This window comes from Macrobrachium nipponense, chromosome 5 (assembly GCF_015104395.2).
Source record: "Macrobrachium nipponense isolate FS-2020 chromosome 5, ASM1510439v2, whole genome shotgun sequence".
In the NCBI taxonomy this organism is placed as follows: domain Eukaryota; kingdom Metazoa; phylum Arthropoda; class Malacostraca; order Decapoda; family Palaemonidae; genus Macrobrachium; species Macrobrachium nipponense.
In genome coordinates, this window is record NC_061107.1 from 78378692 (window position 1) to 78393249 (window position 14558).

Below are 14558 nucleotides of genomic sequence, written 5' to 3' on the forward strand. Positions count from 1 at the left end.
CCACATTATTGGTAGGCAGGTGATAGGCCTGTAGTTACTGGCTATATTTCCCTTACTCTTGTCTTTTTGTACTAAGGATGTTCTTCCTGTGGTCATCCATTTGGGTGCTTGGTGATTTGAGATACAATGCTGGAGTTGTTCTGCTATTCGTGGGTGTAGGGCCTTGAAGTTTTTGATCCAGTATCCATGGACTTCATCGGGACCTGGGGCTTTCCAGTTTGGCATTTTCTTTAGTTGGTGTCTGACTGTGTCTGTCGTGATGTCTGTGAATCTTTGTTTTATTCTCCCTGTTTCTTCTTCCTTGACTTCCTGGAGCCATGTTGCATGTTTGTTGTGTGATACCGGATTGCTCCATATGTTTTCCCATAGTCTCTTACTTGGTTCGGCTTCAGGAATTTCTGGGTAGTTGTCTTCCCTCTTAGTTGCTGTATAGTCTTTTTCGGTTGGTTCCGAGAATATTATTATTATTATTATTCTTATTATTATTATTATTATTATTATTATTATTATTATTATTATTATTATTATTATTATCTATCTCTTGCAGAAAACGGACATCATTTTATTATCATCTCTTGCAGAAAACAGACATTATTTTATTATTATCTCTTGCAGAAAACGGACATTATTTTATTATCATCTCTTGCAGAAAACGGACATTATTTTATTATCATTTCTTGCAGAAAACAGACATTATTTTATTATCATCTCTTGCAGAAAACGGACATTATTTTATTATTATCTCTTGCAGAAAACGGACATTATTTTATTATCATCTCTTGCAGAAAACGGACATTATTTTATTATCATCTCTTGCAGAAAACGGACATATTTTATTATATCTCTTGCAGAAAACGGACATCATTTCATTATTATCTCTTGCAGAAAACGGACATCATGTGCGAACTGGTGGAGGAACTACAGCTCAAGACGAAGGAGTTCCTCCACCCCAACCCAGCCTCCCGAGCCAAGATGTCCGCCGTCAAGGGCATCGGCAAACTCTCCGGGCAGGCCAAGGCAGCTACTTACCCACAGCCTGAAGGCGTCCTAGGAGAAACCTTGATCGCCTACGGCAGGAAGATCGGAGAAGACAACCTCTACGGTAAGTTGTCCGCGTGAATGAACGAGCTCTTCATGAGGATATCGGCCGTTGCTAGGGCGCATGCGCGAGATTTTATGCAGTTGACAAGGCTGAGTTTAATTTGAAAATATTCTTTTTTTACTTTTAGTCAGATGACTTCAAATACTCTAGATTTACACTTTTGTATGTTTTTAAAAACAGACGCGTTAATCTAAATACATATTTATTCGCAACATAAAGGCTACTGATTACATATATAGGTGTATAGGTCTAATGATAAAAATAATGAATCCCCGGTCATTTGTATTCTCTTCGATATCGGGTAAATAAAATCCTTTCAGATCTGGATCTGGGTCATCATCATCATCATCATCTTTCGATGCCGTGATGATCTTGCATTTCGCGACATTATGGGAGCTTTGTTCGGCGTGCGATAATGCCGCATTAGATGATTTCTGGAAAGAGATGGTCGTGATAAGACAGGGTGAAAAAAGGACGCTTTTTTTTTACGCTTAATAGTATTGTTTGCTTCTGTGGGGTAGAGGGAAATGAATAGAGGCAGTAGACTCAGTTCTTAAAAGGGATTAATCATCCATTATTTGTGATGGAGTAAATCACGTCATCTTTGCCTATCATAATTATCAGAGACGAGTTTTGGCAGCGCATTCTCTATTCTCTGTCACCGCAGATGAAACCGTTGTTAATGCGCCCTTCTGTGTGCGATTGTTTATACGAGTTTATGCTTATATATATATATATATAATATATATAATATATTATATATATATATCTATCTATATATAATGTTGACTTCCATAGAACTGTCTTGAATTATTTTCCTCCTTTTTCAGTAGAGCTTCGTGTGTTTTCTATTTGCTGCTTTCGTATTTCCTTAAAAAACTTTGACTCGTCGCTTTTTTTGTAAATATGTTATCAAAAATATCATACTCCCCTTTAGCACTTTGTTTCATAAGTCTTACAGCATATTCGTCGACACCAAGATTCTCGTTGTAATAGTCAAATCAAGAGTGAGTGGAACAAAAACCAATTTCATAGGTACTGCTATCGAAGTACTGTTAGCTGGTATTATTATTATTATTATTATTATTATTATTATTATTATTATTATTATTATTATTATTATTATTATTCATTATTATTATTATTATTATTATTATTATTATTAATTATTATTATTATTATTATTATGTGGAACACGCCCAAAGGGGCCACTAACTTTAAATTCAATCTTCCAAAGAATACGGTGTTCATCAGGAAGAAGTAAGATAAGATAGAGGGAAATACAGAAAGACATTCACTTATTAAAAACGAAAAATATATTAATAAACAGATAAAAATGTTTTCAAATGCAAGGAGAATCGTATCAGGCTAGTAATGTAATGGAATAACTTGATCTCTTATGTGTCCTGTGTGATGACCTCATTTTCCGTTGATCGGGAATCAATATCACATTTCAGTTCTTTGTTATACATCATTCATGGTCGTCTGATCATATCAGCTCTTCAGTCAATATTCCTTATTAGTATATTATAATATTTATTCTTCTCTTCGCCATTCTTACTACGTCGTTCATCTCAATTCTCGCTCCCTTCGTCGGAGTTATTCAGTTCTTTCTTGCTCCCCTCGTCGGAGTTTTTCAGTCCATAATTGCTAATGGCACACCCTTATCTTCTGCAATTTATTTAGTGTTCGTCGTTGCCCTCTCATTTCCGCTTTGCAGTTGACGCTGTTGACCAGTCTTCTTTGCGTCGACGTGTGACGCACCCGTGATGACGAACAACCTTTCGGTTTTATCACTGAGAACACTCATTTTATGTCAGCCTCCCCATTTATTGCACGTAACTCCCTTTTTCGGGACCGTTGAAGCGAAATAGTCCTCAGTTGACGGTCTTCTCCCAGATGACTAACGTCTTGCGCCATTCGTCTCCGAAATTGCTTTCCATTCGAGGGCTGTCGGGGGGAAATGTCTGATTTCTTAGACAGTTGGAGTGGAGGAGTTCCGTATAGGGTCTTACGGTTATTTCCTTTTAGATGGTCTTAGTTATTTTCTAAAGTCAGCACACTTTATTGGTTTTCGAAGCTTTACGGCTGCTTTAGGAGCAAGAGCCCGTGCTGGCACAATGCCAGCTAAATCATAACCAACCGACCATCCTTCTATCTCCGGAGAAAACGTGGTTTAAGTTACGTGCTTCAGAGAAGTCGCGGGAAGTGTTGCCATCTGTCTGTGCAAGATCTTTTCCAGCACTGAGAGTAAGGGTCTGCTACTCGCTTTGGAGAACAGTAGCCTTCATATTCTTTTGAGATACCACGTTGTCACACAATCCAGTGGCAGAAGCCTTTCATTCCTGTTTTACAGAGTAATCGCCTTGTTAGTATTACCTACACATCTCTTGAGAAAGGGCCACATATGGGACCTGAAAGTACTCGAGTGTTCAGTAGTATATGTAAATACTTACAAGTAAACAAGTTATACTAAGTAATTTTGTGGGTTTCTTTTTCCATCTTTATAATAAAGTTAAAGCGAACCGTATAGTTCTTTTTCTTCTCAAAATTTCCTTTGTCCTTCTCTACAGAGATATTCAATCCTATGTAACCGTACTTTTAAAAGTTAATGGCCTCCCCCGGTCCTTCAGTTCACATTTTCGATGGTCGTACAAATGTTATTTGCAGCGTTTCTTGGATATTCGTCATTGTATCTCAGGCGTTCGCTTAATATTACCTCGCCAACACAGTTAAAAGAGGGTTATGTCTCCACTCGGTATTAGCGTCTGTGTTCTCAAGTATATGGTGGTTCTGTGAATTGTGTTTAATGAAATTTAGTGGAAAAAAATTCATTTGTGTGACCATCTTGGGATGATTCCATATGACGCGGAGTTTACGATTTGCTGTCTCTCCCATTGTAGGAGTTGAGGATTATGGGCTCTTTGCTTATATTTCACTTTATTGCACACTTAATCATTTGTATGGCCTCTTTTGTGCGTTGTTGGGTGGCCTTTCATCAAATCCCTATCGTCGTCTATTGTATATTTGGACTTAGTCGTACTGATGTTACGGCACATATTAGTTTCCTTTTGTCATATATCCCAGGCTGCGACATAGTATATAACAATCTCTGAATCCATTTACGCAGAGTCATGGAGCAAAGAGGACCATTCTCTTGTTGTGCTTGCTTCGATTTTGGGGAAATTGTTGTTTATTTCATACCTACTTGGAAATGGAACAAGCTTTTCTTGCCTTCTTTCGTTGGGTGGCGTCAATTCCTCCTGTAGCGCCTTGGTATGCAAATAATAAATTAAAATCAATTTGACGTCATTTTGTTTATTATTCTAACTTGAATTTACCGTCAATGCAGTGATCAACGTCAAGGTGGTATGTAAGAATTTAATGGATTCGTTGAAATAATGTAGACCTTGTGTAAGTTCATATTGTTGTTCTGCTTTGGTTCCCTTCCATCATCTGTGTTTGGGTTCCTATAATCTCAGGGAAAGTATCACACACACGCGCGCGCGCGCAAGAAGTTACTTTTTAATAAACAAAGAACAAAATCCAGGGGTAACTCTGATCAAGAAAACCCCCCTGTCGGAGAAAATCGTGATTTACAGGGACTGATGGGAGTGTTCAGCGTTGCTCTCTCTCTCTCTCTCTCTCTCTCTCTCTCTCTCATTGGAATGAGACGCACCGATCTTCGTCAATCGGAAGCTGCTAACTCCCGTCTTTTCTCCCCTCTCTCCTCCTCCTCCTCCTCTCTTATACTTCCTGGAGAAATGGGGCGGTTTGGAAATCCCGCCCTCTGATGACGAGCGTGGGTGTATTAAAGAGGCCTGTGAGAGGTGCAGGAGGGAGAATGATGAACAGAAGTGAATGTGGGAGTATTCATGGCGAGTCCCATCTCCCCTGGGGCTTCCGAGTCCGTAGGAGTGTTTCACGAAGATCCTGCGGAATTAAGCGGGAATTGTAGAAGGGTTTCACGAAGATCCTGCGGAATTAAACATGAATTCTGGAATTCTGTCGACGGTTTTATGTAATGTCGAGCGTACGAACATTATATGCCTTTTGGCCTGTGGAAAGTGTTTGGCAGTGGGACATCTTGATTTATTACCTTTATGTATCCGGTTTGGTGGAATCTCGCTCGCTCTGTTTTTTTTTTTTTTTTTTTTTTTTTTTTTTTTTTTTTTTTTTATGAAATGGTCATTACGGTTTCTTGATAATGCAGTGGAAATCTATTGGAACCCCCCCCCCTCTCTCTCTCTCTCTCTCTCTCATCTCTCTCTCGTCTCTCTCTCTCTCTCTCTTCTCCTCTCTCCCTCTCCTCTCTCTCGGGTGTCTATAAATTTTCTTGTGCAAAATTTTATTTGAACAGTATGACTCCACCCTGGTTTTAAGAATGGCCAAAAGAGAGAATTTCACAAGGAAACAGAGAGAGAGAGAGAGAGAGAGAGAGAGAGAGAGAGAGAGAGAGAGAGAGAGACCCCCAATTACAAACATGACTATTGAGATGTATAAATTGTTATTATTAAAGAGTGTTCATTTAACCATAAATAAACAATTTACAACCTTGAAACATTTCTGAGAAGTAAAGATTATACAGTACAGTTCATTCCCTTTTCCCTTAGCGTATCTTTTGTTAAAGGACTCAACGTTATGAATACCTTATTGAAGCTATTCCCTAAAGATAAAAAAAAATTGTTCCATTCACGGTACCGAGTAAGCATTTTGCGGTTTAAGCCAAATTCGCCATTAACGAATTCGTGTAACTGAAAATTAAAGATGCAGAATACAACGCCAAATCTGGTCACACATTGTACTATTGACCTGTGACTGGGCAGGCACTTTCTCCACAGAAGGTGAATAATTATAAAGGACTTTTTTTGACCTCGGAGTACTGTCACAATATGAAAAATCTTCTTTAGTTTTTTTTTCATCAGACAGAGTAGAGGAAGCCATTGCATATCTGCAAAAGCAGTTGGCAGTTTCTCATTTTAAATTTAACTGAAGCGATGCAACACACTGCATTATGGGAACTTTTTCACATACGAGATATGTGACACGTGGAATAAACTGCCACCAGAAGTTGTAAACAGCAACAGTGTGGAAGAGTTCAAAAGAAAGCTAGACAAAATCATTAAAATACTGTGAATGAACAGTAAAACCTGCTCCTACAGATAAGTGAGCACACGATGTCTCCGCGGATGGACTAATAAGTCTTTGAGACATCCTAATCCCCATAACACTCTCTCTCTCTCTCTCTCTCTCTCTCTCTCTCTCTCTCCTCTCGGAGTAAAAGTCAGCCTCACTGAGTTAAAAAAAAAAAAACCATGGGGATAAAAAAAAAAAACCATGGGGATGAAAAAAAAAACAAACATGGGGATATACCTAGTTTTAACTCTGGATGTTGGTGGCTTGCAAAAGTGCAGAGTAGGTTTTTACATGGTCCTTCGCCTTTTACACTTTAAAAGTTGTATTTTGTTTTGAGTTGTTATTCTTTCCAATACGAAGTACTGTATGTTGTTCTCATGAGCATGCTTGCACAGCCATGCCTGTGTGTAAGTTTGTATGCATGTGTGTCAAATTGTTTGTAGAGTGTGCTCGGATGTGGCAGAGGAATATAAAAGAATAATTAGATTTTAAAGAGTTCATGGGACTGAATCTGTACCTGCCTGGGTTTGGAGGATTTGAAAAGGTGGTTTTGCTAGTCGACTTAAATGCAGTGAAGTAACAGAGAATCGTGATGGTGTTTGTAGGTTGTGAGTTCATGGAGTAAATGCAAATGGAGAGTCGTCTGTAAATGTTTTGGCCCACTAGGCAAATGAAGAAGAGAAATTACCTTGAGTAGAGAAAACACATTTGGGATTGCTTTGATATAATTCGAAAATCTAAAGGGAGCGCGCTTGCGCTTCAGAGACTTCTTCTGGGGCCATTTCCCACTCCAACCTAGTAGGGGGATGGATGACTGGCACCCTTGAATCGCGTTCGGGCCAAAACCCGAAAGTTCCAAAGAGGCACTCTAGCTAGCATAAGTTTCGAACCGCGCTTTTCCTCTCCCTTAGCCGCTAAATGTCAAAAGCCAAAATGCCTCAGCAGCAGCAGCAGCAGCAGGAAAGGTCGAAGGTTAGAGGTCAGGCGAATTCTGTCGTTCATGTATGAGCGCACCCCAAGTCTGCATGTGTGTCTGTGTGTGCTTGCCTGCTTGCCTGCGGGGAATAGAATGGTGAGGTTGAGGAATTAAAAATCTGCCCACGCTCCCCTCTCTCGCTTCCCCACTGGATTCAGACATTCGACGAGACACGTTCATGCTTTCCTCCTCTTGAATCTAATATGTGACCGGTGAAGGTTGTCGATTGGTGGTTTCTTAAAGATCAGAGAGAGAGAGAGAGAGAGAGAGAGAGAGAGAGAGAGACAGAGAGACGCCTTACCTTACAGACCTTACATCTTGTTCGGGTTGCCCCAGGTCCCTCAGTGTGAGGCACCTCTAATGTCTACCAGAGAGTTGCTAGTACATCTTCCGGTATATTTTGCATCTTCCAATCTTGGATGGTCTGGGATGCAGCTTAGATATTTGTCGAGCTTATTCTTAAACACATAATCAATGCTGGTGCGTAGTGGATTAATGTCCTGTGTGCTTTCCTTATTTTTCCTGGTATAGTTTTGGGCACTATTAATCTACCTCTGCTTGCTCTTTCTGATATTTTTAGCTCCATGATGTTTTCGGCTATTCCTTCTATCTGTTTCCATGCCTGAATTATCATGTAGCGTTCTCTTCTCCTTTCTAGACTGTATAATTTTAAGGATTGTAGTCTTTCCCAGTAGTCAAGGTCCTTAACTTCTTCTATTCTAGCTGTAAAGGACCTTTGTACACTCTCTATTTGTGCAATATCCTTTTGATAGTGCGGGTACCATATCATATTGCAATATTCAAGTGGACTACGGACATATGTTTTATAAAGCATAATCATGTGTTCAGCTTTTCTTGTTTTGAAGTACCGTAACAACATTCCCATTTTTGCTTTACATTTTGCTAATAGAATTGTTATTTGATCATTGCATAACATGTTCCTATTCATCATCACACCAAGTCTTTAACTGCTTCCTTATTTGTGATTGTCTCATTATTAGGTCCCCTATATGCATATAGCTTTCCTTCTCTGTCTCCGAAATTTATTGATTCAAATTTATCAGAATTAATTACCATCCTATTTACCTCTGCCCAATCATATACTTTGTCAAGGTATCTTTGTAGCGCGTTCCTATCTTCATCACAAGTAATTTCTCTACTTATTCTTGTGTCATCGGCGAAACTACTCACTCACTACCGAGAGAGAGAGAGAGAGAGAGAGGAGAGAGAGAGAGAGAGAGAGAGAGAGAGAGATTTTAGGGTACTAACTTCGATGGCCAACTGTCCCCATTTCTGTCCTATCTGATGAAATATGATCCGTGATCTTGGAATCTTCCTGTGTCCCTCACCGAAGAGATTCGGCATCTTTTTATATTTATTGCATTGGAAGGGAAGCGTATACCTGTGGCCAGCATTCGTTTTCCTTTACTTCCCGGTGAAAACTAGCCGAACTCTTTGGCTTATGCCATTAGTGTCTGGTACCTTTCGACACACACACACACACACACACACACACACACACACACACACACACACACACACACACACACAATGATTATGGGGCTTATCTCACGTGAGAGAAGACCTATACGTAGGTACGATTCCAAACTTCGAATACTCTCAGGTAACACTCTTCCCTCCAGCATCGGCCAGTTTAATCACTGATGATATCCCGTTGCCTAAAAGTTGCTAATGTTTATGGATACCTATGATGGTCGTAAAAACATGCCTGGCACCAAGTTTTGCTCTCAGAGATATCGAGTGTTGCGTTTCATTGCAAAAGTTGGGAGTTCAATAAGAAAATGATAAATCTATCCAAGGCTGGGTCAACTGATGAAAGTTTTTATAGTTTGGAAGTCACCAGACATCTTTACTATCTTCTATAATTTCGTCTGTTGTTTGAGATTAGGCGCCTTATGCCAGCACGGGCTCTTGTTCCTAGAGCAGCCCGTATTAATTTAGTCTTCCAGTCAGTTTAGAAGGATTCTGTGTTGACTTTTGTATGTGTTCACAAGATTTTGTTGTTGAAAAAAGGGCCACTGAGAAATTAATTCGTTTTGAAATGGGTCCTCTCTCAAAAGTGTTTTCCTATAAGTATATTTAAGAATACTTGCCATTGGAACGACGTCCAAGTGCCCTTTTTCAAGCCCAGGCCTGAGGAAACGAGAAAATGAGAAGGAAAGGCAATTTCTTCGACCTGTACTTGGCTATAGACTTCGTGACACAGCTTATATGCTCTTCAGTAACAGAACTTAATTGCTACATTAGCTGAAGGACCCTAAAGAGATTACGTACCATCGACACTCGATGTCATGCGTACCCGGAAATCGATTCCAATAGGAATGGCTGTGAGCGGAAGTATGAACTCTTTTTAACATTTCTTATCATTCATGCTTTCGTTGATAATGTTGTTGGTGGGTGGATAGTGTGGGTAGTGGAGAAGGCATTAAGTATAATTTAATTTGCTCGTTTTTTCGGCAATTGACCGTAGGTTAATTTGAGTTAAGGTCGTCGTCTAGGAATTTGGACCGATTTTTTGTCAATAATATTTATAATCTTGTTTCATAAGAACATCATCTAGTTATTAAACACGCAAACTCGGTGTGTTGTCCTAATATCCAAAGTGTAATAAAGGCTTCTATTGTTTATTATTAGTCCTGTAAGATGTATGAAGTCTGTAAGAAAATTGTAATAGGACGTTCATATTCTCTTCTCTCTCTCTCTCTCTCTCTCTCTCTCTCTCTCTCTCTCTCTCTCACACACAAATAAGAACGAGATCATTTCATCATTTGCGCATATTATATTTTCGAGTGCTTCTATTTGGGGAAGTGAATACAGATCGTGAGTTTTACTAAGTTGAGAGAAAGCCTTCAGAAAGAATAGGTGACCTCAGAGAGAGAATTCGAAGAGGTTATTGAAAACATACCGGCAAATGGAAGTGTGTAGTTGAGAACGAAGGCAAGAGAGTAGCTGCAGCTTCTAGATGTGCGAAAAAGGGAGAGAAAAAAAATCTTCCCCTTTTATTGGAGATGAAGTTTTCTGGGATAAGCTGAAAGCTGCTCCTTTACAGCATCAGCTCATCCAGAGTAGCGACAGGAGAAGAGGGAGTGGTGGCAGAGATGGCTACATTGGTGTTGGCAGTCTGAGGGGAAATGTTAGGAGGATTGCTAGGATGTAGGAAGGATGGGTAGGATGAAGGGAGGATGATTAGGATTCAGGGAGGATGATTAGGATTCAGGAAGGATGGGTAGATGTAGGAAGATGGGTAAGGATGGGTAGGAGGATGTATTAGGAAGGATTGGGTAGGGATGAGGAAGGATGGATTAGGGATAGGGAGGAAGGATGGGTAGGATTAAGGAAGGTGGGTAGGTGTAAGGGAAGGGATTGGATTAGGAATTTAGGGAGGATTGGGTAAGGATGATAGGATTTAGGAATGGGTAGGATATAGGAAGGATGGGTAGGATGTAGGGAGGATGATTAGGATTTAGGGAGGATGGGTAGGATGCAGGGTGGATTGGTAGGATGTAGGGAAGATGAGTAGGGTTTAGGTAGGATTGGTAGGATGTAGGTAGGATTGGTAGGATGTAGGTAGGATTGCTAGGATGTAGGGAGGGTGATTAGGATTTGGGGATGAGGATTAGGACGTAGGTAGGATTAGTAGGATGTACATATAGAGGATTGCTTGGATGTAGGGAGGAGGATTGGTAGGAAGGATGGGTAGGATGAAGGGAGGATTGGTAGGATGTAGGTAGGGTGGGTAGGCTGTATGGAAGGTCGGTAGGATGTAGGTAGGGTGGGTAGGATGTGCTGATTTGGGTAAAGGCATAGAAGAGGGATCTAGCCCTCATCAGAGGGACCAGCTCTCATGGCTATGCCCTGTTGAAACTGCAAACTCTCTCTCTCTCTCTCTCTCTCTCTCTCTCTCTCTCTCTCTCTCTCTCTCTCTCTCTCGTCTCTCTTCCTCTCCTTCTCTCACTCTCCTCGTCTCCTCTCTCTCTCTCTCTTTCTTTTGTATATGATATCTTATCGTGCTTGTTGACAAAGAAAAGTTTTTGGTAATGCCACGTTTACAAAGATTCAGATACGTAAAATGCTTGTTTTGCATTTTTGTTTATGATTCTCTCTCTCTCCGAATAATGTAACTTGGTAAAATATATCGATTTCAATGGATTCTATGGTGTGGATCCAGGAAGGAATAATTTTTCAAAAAGTGACGTCAGTTCTGTGGCTGCTGCCAAGTCGACGCAGACTACCTGGCGCGCGCGCGCGAGGAGAGAGAGAGAGAGAGAGAGAGAGAGAGAGAGAGAGAGAGAGGTTGTATTCGGCACAGTTTATGGGCAATTGGGCATGTCATTGTAGGCGTCCTTTCTAAAGTACCTGCCTAAGTATCTGTTTTTCTTAAAGTGACTTTTACTACGTCATTTCGGGTTAGCGTTTTCACTCCTTTGTTAAAATTACATTCTGGAAGGTAGAAATTAAACGAGCCTTTATCTTCACAGCACTATTTTGCATAACGTGAAATTTGTCGAGCAGTGGATATATAAAAAAGAGAATGTTTAGATTTTTTAACCTTTATGCATTGTTTGTTGTCTTTAAATTTGTACATTTTAAGTTGAGTCGAGTTGTAAATCTTGATTCATAACCGCGGGATAGTCATTCATGGTGCGAAATCGTGCGAAAAGACCGCGAATACCGGTCTCTCATTTTCGATACGGGTTCACATTTCAGCCAAGTGACTTGGGTTTCAGAGACAGATCCCACTACTGACCTAAAGTGGAGGTGAAGCAACATCTTCGGGTGTGTTGACTGGAACAGTGTGGGTCTTGCGAGGGTCATAGTAGTGGCATTAAAGGTTGGATGCGATTTGGAGCCCTTACCGACACGCTTCCAGAGCTCCCTGCCTCTGGCACTGTGCCAATATCATGCTGGCTTCCTTTCTCTCTCTCTCTCTCTCTCTCTCTCTTAACTTAGATTGTGGGAAGCATTCGTTTTTTCTTTCATGTAGTTTTCGGGGAGACAAATTTTTCTTTCAAGATTTCGGGAACTTCCTTTGCAAGCTTCCTTTCTTGAGGATCAAGTTACTTTGTTTCTCTTTGTCCAAGAACTACGAGATCTTGGGGGACTCTTCTCACTGGTGTGTGTGTGTGTGTGCGCGCGTGCGTGCGTGTGTGTGTGTTTGCAGGGCACCCAACATCCTTTTGTAACTTAGTGGCCCAGTGTGGGAACAGAGCTCAATCGATGCTGAATAACGGTTGCTATTTCCTGTTGAAATGACTAGTTGTTCAAAGAATAAATCATAGGGATATACATAGCTGGAAATGGTAAAAGGGTTCCCCTCTTACTTTATCTATTGCTGTTAGGTGAAACTGTCTCTAACTCGTCACTGGTTCTGCTTAAGCAGCCCTTATGGTGATATCCATGATGGGATTTTATTGCAAAAATCTTTAAATCCCTAAACAAGTACTACTGACTTTGCAAAAGCCTCAAAACACAGAACCACTTACACGACACCGAAGCCCAAAATCAAGCTGATTTGTATCTTTCTTTAACATCTCATCATTATGTTAAGAAAATTCTAGATAATCTTGATAGCTGGGGTGGTGAAGAACCTTATGGTTTCTTCCCTTTGTTTTTTTTTTTTTTTTTTTTTTTTTTTTTTTTAATTTTTAAAAAGCTTCAAGTGTGTTGTCAGACTGGCATATCTGCAGACTGCAGTAACTACAGGCCAATCTTTACCTATCTCTGTGCTCTCCTAAGTTGCTGAAAATTTGATTTTGAAGCCACTATAATAAGTAGGTGGAATCTAAAAGATTGTTAGCAGATAGTCAATGTGCACATAGGAAGCAGTTTAGACTTGACATGCTATTTGCATGGGAACCTTGATAAGGGGGTTTTGAGTGCAGAGTAATTCAAATAGATTTTTGTGCTGATTTTGATTTGGTAGATCGCAAGAGACTTATTTATAACTAAAGAATCTTGGAGTCGGTGTATATGTTTTAGGATTACTTCAAGATTTCCTTACAGGTAGGCAGCAGCAAATTACTGTGAACAGGATCTTTTGCGAACTGAGACTTATTGTGTCTGGAGTTCCACGGGTAGTGTTCTTAGTCCGCTGTTGTTTTTAATGTGTATACAAGTGATATATGGTTGTTGGCCTGGAAAACAAGATTGTTCAGTATACCGATGATGCAACACTTGTGGGGGTGGTAAAGTCTATTTATTAATCTATTTTTTTCTTTTTTTAATAAGTGGGATCTCTTCCTTTTGTAATTACCTTTTCCTCCTTTCCTCCTCTTACTTTTTCTTAATGAACACCATAATCTTTGGAAGCTTGAATCTCAAGTCAATGGCCCTTGTTGGCTTGTTAGATAGATAGATAAGCTAGATAGATACATAGATAGATTCACAAACATTAAGCTACAAATGTAGTAGTTTAATATCCAATTTGCTCTACTTCGGGAAGGTCGCCCAAGGGGAATTATAATTGATAAATGATAAGGCACCCATAAGATCCAACGCCTGACAGTAAGAATGCTGTCTATATTAATTTTGGGCTCATTTATGGCTTCATGTACTAGATGCCCTCATATTTGTAATTATAAATATGGGATAATTGATATTTTTTAATGCTTAAAGGTTCCTTCATTTTAAAAGCTGTCTCCTTTAAGTTCACAATAGTACACTGAAATTTAAAAGCTGAAATGTGTTTTCTCCCGCAGCATCTGCGTTGATTGAAAGTGGTGAGAGCATGAAGCAGATAGCCGATATCAAGTACAATTTAGATGACAACATAAAAATGAATGTGTTGGAGCCCCTTCATCAACTCAGCACGAAAGACATCAAAGAGGTTCAGGTAAGGCCAACAGATGACTGTTGCATTTACTTGGGAGGGGTTAGTACTGATGCTGCTTGTTGGGTGCTCCCAATTTTGTAAAAATGAAATAATGGTTTTCTTACCTTTCGAAAGTTCCATTGAGGTTAGTCTGGCAAAATATCTTTTCTGTGATGCATTTTGAAACGTTTCAAAATGGACAACTGGAAAATCAGTTTTGTTTTCTCCTGAATTTCTTGCATTTACTAGGGATTTACTTAGTTCTTTAATTCAGGGGACGTACACTAATGTATTGTTGCAATTTTCATGCACCTTTCTCCATATATCATAGCTCAAAGTGTTTGTAAACAGACCAACTGAAGTGAGTTTGCAAAACAGCAGTCGTTCTTTTGGTACCAAAAGGGGTAATCATTTGTCTCACCCACAGCTCCGTTATCCAAGAAATTCATATTAATTAGGTATAAAGCAATTGCTCGCCCAACAAGACAGTGTGAAGTTACTTTAATTTTGAA

At 39.8% G+C, this 14558-nt stretch overlaps 1 protein-coding gene across 9 annotated transcripts in view; it reads left to right on the forward strand.

Moving 5' to 3' along the window:
- The window catches only part of LOC135215440 (endophilin-A-like), a 610297-nt gene that overhangs the window by 472080 nt on the left and 123659 nt on the right, over window positions 1–14558 (forward strand). For all 9 annotated transcript variants that reach the window (XM_064250095.1, XM_064250096.1, XM_064250098.1 and 6 more), the window contains 2 exons: window positions 886–1102; window positions 13934–14067. In XM_064250095.1, the coding sequence (XP_064106165.1) occupies window positions 886–1102; window positions 13934–14067 (351 nt within the window). The remainder of the gene's footprint in view (window positions 1–885; window positions 1103–13933; window positions 14068–14558) is intronic.